Source organism: Heliangelus exortis, chromosome 8 (assembly GCF_036169615.1).
Source record: "Heliangelus exortis chromosome 8, bHelExo1.hap1, whole genome shotgun sequence".
In the NCBI taxonomy this organism is placed as follows: Eukaryota; Metazoa; Chordata; class Aves; order Apodiformes; family Trochilidae; genus Heliangelus; species Heliangelus exortis.
In genome coordinates, this window is record NC_092429.1 from 5,945,421 (window position 1) to 5,952,693 (window position 7,273).

Sequence of the window (7,273 nt, forward strand, 5' to 3'; positions counted from 1 at the left end):
GTGTGGAGTGATGAAAATCTTTGTGGGAGGGGAGGGGTTAAATCAGATTCTGCAGTCTGAGCCAATTAGCAGCCTGTTGCACTTTCTTCATCACTGCTGCTGTCTCAGCTGTTGAGCCACCTCTTCTCCAATAGAGGTTCAGATGACTTGCCCATCAGTGCATTGAGAATATGAAGAAATTTTTGCCCTAATAATTTTATTTGGTTTCTGTACCTTGCCTCGTAGAACGATTTACATAGAGCAAGAGCATACTGCATTTTACAAAATTACAATTGCAATTTACATTGCAAGAACATATTAAAAGTCAGGTTGGAAGGTTATAGAGCCCTGCCTGTCTGCAGTCAAAGCAGCACTAACTTCAAACTTCAATTAGGTTCAGTTATGCAGGGTACTTGGAAGGACTGACTCCATCGTGGCTCTGTCTGATGCTGGGGAATGGTAAGTTAGGTGTTCAGCATCTGGCAGGATTGGGAAAGGCTGTAGGAAAAAAACTTTGGCTCCACTAATAGAGAAACTGTGCCCAAATTTTACATGGAGGCTTTGCTGGATCACCTAATATAAAGCAAGAGATGCCAGTACCAAATCCTTTTTTCAAAATGTAATCTACTTGCTGCAGCAAGGTTTCCAAGTGAGTCCCATGCTGAGGAATGCTGAAATTATTTTTCTTAAGTAACTAAAATAATGCAACAAAATGATGATTCTGAGGGAGTTTTGGAGATAGGAATAAAGTAACACTCTACTGTCCCACTAAATGGGTTAGTTGTGCAGATAGCATTTGTGTCAGTCTAGTAAATGGCTTTATTTCTAAATTAGATTAATACATTGAATATAGCCAAGCACTGTTAAATGTATTTAATTTGCTGAAGTAACTGTAATCCCTTTTCTTTTAGCTGGTCCACTGATGCAGAGTAACCAGCGGTTCTCGCTTCTGTCACAAGGACACCCACACTTGAATCTGAATTACATTCAACAGAAAAAGTGAAATTTCATGGGATTGTGGCTGGGTGGGGGGAGGGGAGGACAAAAAAAAAATCAGGTTCTGATTAAAATCTTAATGCAACATGTTTAGATACCAGATTATTTAAGACTGTTTTTAAATTGTATCATTTGTACATAGATATGAAGTATAGTTTTTACAAGTATCACAAAACTGAGTGATACAAATTTCATCTATTTTATTACCCTATTTTTAGGGGGAATTGTGTTTTGTTTTATCTTGATAAACTGTAAAGAGAGAGAATTTTTAAAATTAAGTTCTTTATTTTCTATTAGCTGTATTCATACTTTGGTTGCTTCAGACTTTATATATATTGTTCTAAAAAAAAAATAAAAATTAGAAGGGGATTTCATGTGTTTAAAAATTTGTCAATTCTATTCTTTACAGAACTATGTAGTGCCAAAAAACTTTTTAAAAGAAAAATAAAACCACAAAAAAAAGGACACAAGACTTTTTCCTTTTCCCTATTTGCATGCATGCTTGCATTTAAGTGTAATTAGGAAACCAGAATAATAAAAAGGGCTTTCATTTAGCTGTTAAGGAAGAGATGCAAGATGAGACTTTATGTATGACTTTAAGGAGTCATATAATCACTATAACCTGGTTTTCCCCATGCTGTTTTTCACTGGTGTTCACAGCCATCATCTTTCTTGGCTAGTACCCGAGTTGAGGGAAGAACACTCCTGCTTTTCTGTTCATCAGCTTTGCAAAATAATACAAAATACTCGAGAGAAATCAGGCTGTACTGTGAATTAACTTTAAAAAGGACTTTCCATAAATCCATTTGGCATACTACTTTATCTGTTGCTCATTGGGTAGTATGTGAAAGTGCTTAAGCCACAAAGATGGTGTTAAGGAGATAAACCTGTCAGTTCCAGCTCCTGAAGCAAGCCTATGAATAAAGGGGTGGTACACAAGGGGTTTAACACAACTGATTGCCTGTGCAATATATAATTAAATGTACTAAGATGAGAACTGTAACTTGAGTAAGAGTTTAATTATTCCTTATTTGAAAAACAGGGACTTGCTGAATGCTAATTTCAGAGAAGGCAGAGCTGAGCATAATTGTGCCACACTGTCCTGAGTCACAGGTAGGCCACAAACTACGCTCAAAGTACTGGTTACTGTCTTTAAATATACTCAGTAACTTCTTGCTTGAAGAGAATTTAAGTAGCAGTTTGTACTGCTTCAGGCTTCTAAACTGCCTGATGCATGAGGCACAGTATCAAGAGAGGCAAGGATGACTCTTAAAAAGGAACCAGCAACAGCTGGCTGGAGAGTTGGTTTAAATTAACTCTTGCTTTTAGTAAACACACTGATTTATGAGAGTCTTATTTCCAATCCTGGCCTGGAGGTTTGAGATAGACAAGGTTTTTTAACTCAAACCTACTCTCACTTTTTGGCAGCTGAATGCAGTGGCTGTTTCTCAAAACAATGCCTTGATTTGAGATTCAAGCCAGCTTCAACTAGAATTAAGAAAGAAAAAGTAAAGAGCCTTTAAAGACAAACCCCCCCCCATTTTTTTTATTGCTCTTCACAATTTTTTACAGGCCTTGAGAAAAACAATTTAAAAAAACAATCCTCAGATTCTATCACAAGAACAAGTATAATGAACTACTAAAAGTATCCTTAGCTTTCTTTTAATTAAAAAAGGAACAAACAAACTTGTACAAGGAGGATTTAAGAAATAGACTGCTAAAGCAGCCAGTACATGTCCAGCTGTCCTGTAAAGCAAACAGGACAGTATCAGACTGCAGTTCAAGGTTCTTAAACTGGATGCTGGATTTAATTTCTTACTCATTCCCTCGCCGACTCTTCTTGTGGCTTTTCTTAGATCTGAAGCAGAAAAAAAAAAAAGCTTTAAGACACAGAAGTAGTAATTGTTTTGAAAGACCAAGGTAACTCATAGCAGTAAGTGGTGTCTTCTGTAGTCAAATATGGATAATGTGACTTGAGGTTTAATGAGGTCAGGGTTTTATGCTGGGCTGGCAATTTAAGCAAATGACATATTTTATCTCCAACATTGTAGAAAGACCAACAGGACTCAAGAGTTAATGACAAGAGTGAGCTCCTACAGCAGTACAGGCACAGACAAGAAGCCAAGCCTTTACCTTTCAGGTGATTTGGAATGACTTCTGTGTCTGTGACTACGATGATGCCCTATGAGATAAAAAGGTAACAGTTACTTCCATAGACCCTGGAGTTCTTTTTTATTTTGCTAATGTAATCTGCTTCTAGTGACCAAGTGTCCTAGATAATGCCAGAACAACTCCAGCCTTAATTAGGCACTCAACCTCCTGGTAAATACCTGAAAATGTACTCGAGGCAGTTTTGCCTGTACTAAAGTAGTTCTCCAGCTGTGCTTACATATCACTAGCAGTTTTAAGAGCCAGATTAAGCACCTCTGCTACCTTCTTGATACTGTGACATATTTCTCCTGCTGTGGATGGCAAAAGACTTGCCAGTTAATCTATAAATGACAAAAATACCTGGAGATTTAGATCTTGATCTGTGGCGCCTCTCTCTGGATCTGCTCCGGTGTCGTCTTGGGCTTTTGCTGCGGTGCCTCTCCCGGCGTGGTGATGGGCTGAGAGAAAAGAAGCTTTTAAGACGGACAGAATAAAAATGAACACATTTTAAAATTAGATAACAGACTAAAAGACTTACCTTCTTCTCTTTGGAGAGCGGCTTCGTCTGTAATTGGAGGAGAAAAGAAAAATTTATTAAAAATTATTAGCTAGAACCAGCTCTTTAATTTCCTATCTTCTCCAGAAACAGCACCAGGATTTTTCCCCAGCATGTGTTTGTTCTCCAGCACAAGAAGCAGTACATGCTTCTGGACTGCTCCATACAGTGAGCCAGTGATGTTTTCCCTGGCTTATGGTTGTCCTTAGTATCTTCACTATTGTCAAATTTGTCTGCAGTTGACAAGCAAGTTCAAGCAAGGACTAGAGAAGCTGGCAGATGGGCTGACAGAGGCTGTGCACTGCAACTCCTTACTTGAAAAAAAAGGCTAAAGGGAGGCATAACAGATTCTGGCTGAGCTGTCATCTTTGCTTCTGTGCCTTGCTTCAGCCATCAGGACAAGAGGTAAAAATACTGCTCAAGAAGAGCCACATCACCTTCTTGGAGACCGGCTCCGGCTCCGCCTGTACCGCACAGCAGGAGATCTGCGAGGTTTATCGAGGTCTCTGTAGCCTCTTCTGCGGTGGTCAGGAGAGGGCGCTCGTTCCAGCTGGAAACAAAGGAGAGGTTTTGGGAGTTTCATTTCATCAAGGTTTTACCACAGCAAGGATTTCTGAACAACCAATATAAATCACAGATGCAGTCAGGTTTCCCCAAGATCAAGGATTTCATGGGCAGAAATGAATGCATAGCTTGCAAGCCCTTAGGAAGTTCAGAACTGACAATGCTGTCATTGTTGTCATGACCTTCATCATCATCTTTAGCTCTCTCTGTTATATACATACATAAAACAACTTATCTGAATTATGTTTAACACGGAACAGATCCAGATTTGTGAATTTCAGAAGAGAGAAAAGCATGACCAACACAAAGCAGTTGAGAACTGCTTAACAAGATCTAACAAGTTCTCAGAAGCAGCTTCTATGAAATTATGTTTTGAAGGGAGAGAGAATTGCAAGCAGGCTCCTGGTTTCTCTCCTCAAATATTTCTCATAGTCCATAAAGTGTTTTGCAGTAGTTCAGCAGCAGTTTTAACCATCCCTTTGCAAAACAGATCACCAACCTTTTCATCTTCCTCCTCCTCCTCCTCACTAGATTCTACATCATCCATGTCTTCTTCCAAAGCACTGACACGAGGCTCAAGTTGCTCAGCTTCTTCCAGAACGTAGCGTTTCTAGGAGAAATTACACCTTTATCTTTCATAACTTAAGTAAGAACAAACACCTAAGGAGGCATCTCGTGTGCCAGAAGGGTCTGTATCATGGCTTGGTGCAACAAGACAGTAGCTGATAACAGTTACTGAATCTGATGCAGTTAAGAATTCAACAACTATCTACTTTTCCAAACCTGTAATCGTGGCAGAATGATATCGCATACACGCTCCTCATGGAGTAGTTCATCAATAAATTCATCCACGTGCATCAGTTCAAACTCTGAGGATGGGCAAAAATAGCATTAAGAAGACAAAGAAGATTAATGCTGGTGGCTAGAGTAAAGATTAAATGCTTCAGACAAGAGGGCTGGACAGTTCCAAAATAATTCTCAAAGACGAGTAGAATCATTTGGCCTATCTTGCAAAAAGAAGAACTTGCACAGCTAGGATTGGCAGATTCAGCATGGTTAAACCAGCACTCAAATGGTGTTGCTTTGATATTTACAGAATTGCCTTTCAACACCCACCAGAAAAGAGAATCACTTGGGGGAGGACACAAAAGCAAGGCAGTTCTCATTGGTACACATTAGATGAGCAACAGACTAACCAAAGCATAAACAAGTAAGGTTTTAAAAAAGAAGATTATGCTACAATTTTTAAGCTTGCATCACTGAACAGATTATTCAATGTATCACGATGTATTTTTTTTAACAAAAGGTCATCTATGAAGTACTGAGAAACCACAGGTAAGACTGCTTACCCCCATTTCTGTTCTGACTTTTTATCTTTCGATAGTCATTGTACAGTGGTTCCAGATACTTGTAGCAGTCAATGGCAGTTCCTGTCAGCCTCATGTACAATGCTCCAAGCATTCGGACGTACCTGAAAAGTAAATTATTTCACATATCTGAGCTTCTCCCACAGTTGGTCATTTAGATAACAGCTTTTTCCCTGTAAGCTTCTGAGGAAAATCAGTACACTAGAATCAACATAACAACTGAGCATTTAGACTTTCTGTTTCAAGTACTCCAGTAGATGCATCCAACCACCATATGGGTTGCTCATGCATACAAGAACTGCCTTTTACCACTCACAAAAATAAAATAATGAAGAAAAATCAGATTAAAACGGTACCCTAAATGCACCTCGTTCTAAGTATTTCAGGCAGAGGCATATTAATTAGCACAGAGAGCAAAAGCCACGAAGTCAAGCAGTTCCAGCAGCCCCAGTGACAGTAGTTTCAAGAGCCAAGGAAGGACATGGTTTTTATCAAGAAGCTGAGCCCTGGACAGAGGCTTCCCGGGCTGTTCCGGACATCCATGTTTCATTCATTACGAGAACCAAAAAGCGCAGAAAACTAAGCAAACCCACTTACTTGAAGTCCTCGTTTTTGATGAACTCCACGATGATGTCTTTCTCGGGCTGGATCTGCAGCATCTTCAGCGTCAGGCACAGGAAAGGCGTAGGCTTAATGTTCCCGCCATAGACTCCCCCCACGTACTTCAGCTCCATGGCCTTGTCCACCACCAGCTCGGCTAAGAGAGGGGCCGGGCCGTCACCGCGGGTTCCCCGCCGGGCCTTCCCCCCTCTCCCTGCCCCTCCCAGCCCTGCCCGCCATACCCGTCAGGCCGAAGCACTCCTCCTTCCAATACTTGGACTCGTAGATGCGGGTGCGGATGATCTTCTCCACCAGGTACTGCGGGTTGGTACCGTGGATGCTGTGCGCGTCTTTCACCGTCCGGTTCGCCATGGCCTCTCCTTCCCCCTCCGCGGCGGCCGCTCCTCCTCTCCCCTTCTCTGAGGGACCGCAGCGCCTTCCGCTTCCGGGGCCTCACCGCCGGGCGCCATCTTATCTCCGGGCAGTGACCTCCCTTCCGGACGCGGCTTCGGGGTGCCAGGCACAATCATGGCGCTGGTGTCCCCTTTCCTGTCACCCTTCCTTCCTCCGATTCCCACCCTCTGCTCCGTCCCCCGGCCGTGTGCGCCTGCGCAGCCGAGGGGTGGGGCTCCGGGGGGCATTGGCGCGAGATTCTATCCCAACGCAGTTCCCGGGGTTCGCCGCTGCTGCCGCCGTCCACTGAGCTCCCGGAGGTGCCGCGGGGAGTGGGGCTCCGGTCCGCCGGCCGTGGAGGGGGTGGGTGGGTGGGTTGGAGGCTCTGGAAGGTAAAGGGGGGGTGGGTGTTTGGGGTGTGAGGGTCCGACCCGGCGGTGCTAATGGCCCCTATCTACCAAGCAGGTCCCTGCGTGACGCCCGCGGAGAGGGCTCCGTGAGGCAGAGCTATTCCCGGGCTTCTCCGCTGCCTCAGGTCTCGTCGCCGAGGTGGGCGAAGGGAGAGCAGCGCTCTGTGTGCGTGTGTGTGCGCGTCTCGCTTTCCAGAGCCTGTTTGCGTTATTGAGGGGAAAAAATAATAATAGTTAAAAAATTAAAGTGTAAACCA

General features: G+C 42.9%; 2 protein-coding genes across 9 annotated transcripts in view; one reads left to right on the top strand and one right to left on the bottom strand.

Annotated features, from left to right (window-relative positions):
• The window catches only part of TUT4 (terminal uridylyl transferase 4), a 50,340-nt gene extending 48,244 nt beyond the window's left edge, over positions 1–2,096 (top strand). For 5 of the 8 annotated variants that reach the window (XM_071750125.1, XM_071750123.1, XM_071750129.1 and 2 more), the window contains 2 exons: positions 891–978; positions 2,018–2,096. In XM_071750125.1, coding sequence (XP_071606226.1) covers positions 891–978; positions 2,018–2,081 — 152 coding nt within the window. In that variant the 3' untranslated portion in view covers positions 2,082–2,096. Of the gene's footprint in view, positions 1–890; positions 1,446–2,017 lie in introns of those variants that run through there. The other 3 variants (XM_071750127.1, XM_071750128.1, XM_071750131.1) reach the window with 2 other exon arrangements.
• A 397-nt stretch (positions 2,097–2,493) lies between these two features.
• PRPF38A (pre-mRNA processing factor 38A) lies at positions 2,494–6,773 on the bottom strand. The gene is made up of 10 exons (XM_071750132.1): positions 6,456–6,773; positions 6,211–6,370; positions 5,596–5,717; positions 5,030–5,115; positions 4,746–4,856; positions 4,120–4,232; positions 3,665–3,691; positions 3,487–3,584; positions 3,109–3,157; positions 2,494–2,833 (listed from the first exon to the last, which is right to left on the bottom strand). The coding sequence occupies exons 1-10, from the start codon at positions 6,583–6,585 to the stop codon at positions 2,791–2,793; spliced, it is 939 nt and encodes a 312-aa protein (XP_071606233.1). The 5' UTR covers positions 6,586–6,773; the 3' UTR covers positions 2,494–2,790.
• Positions 6,774–7,273: the final 500 nt, after the last annotated feature.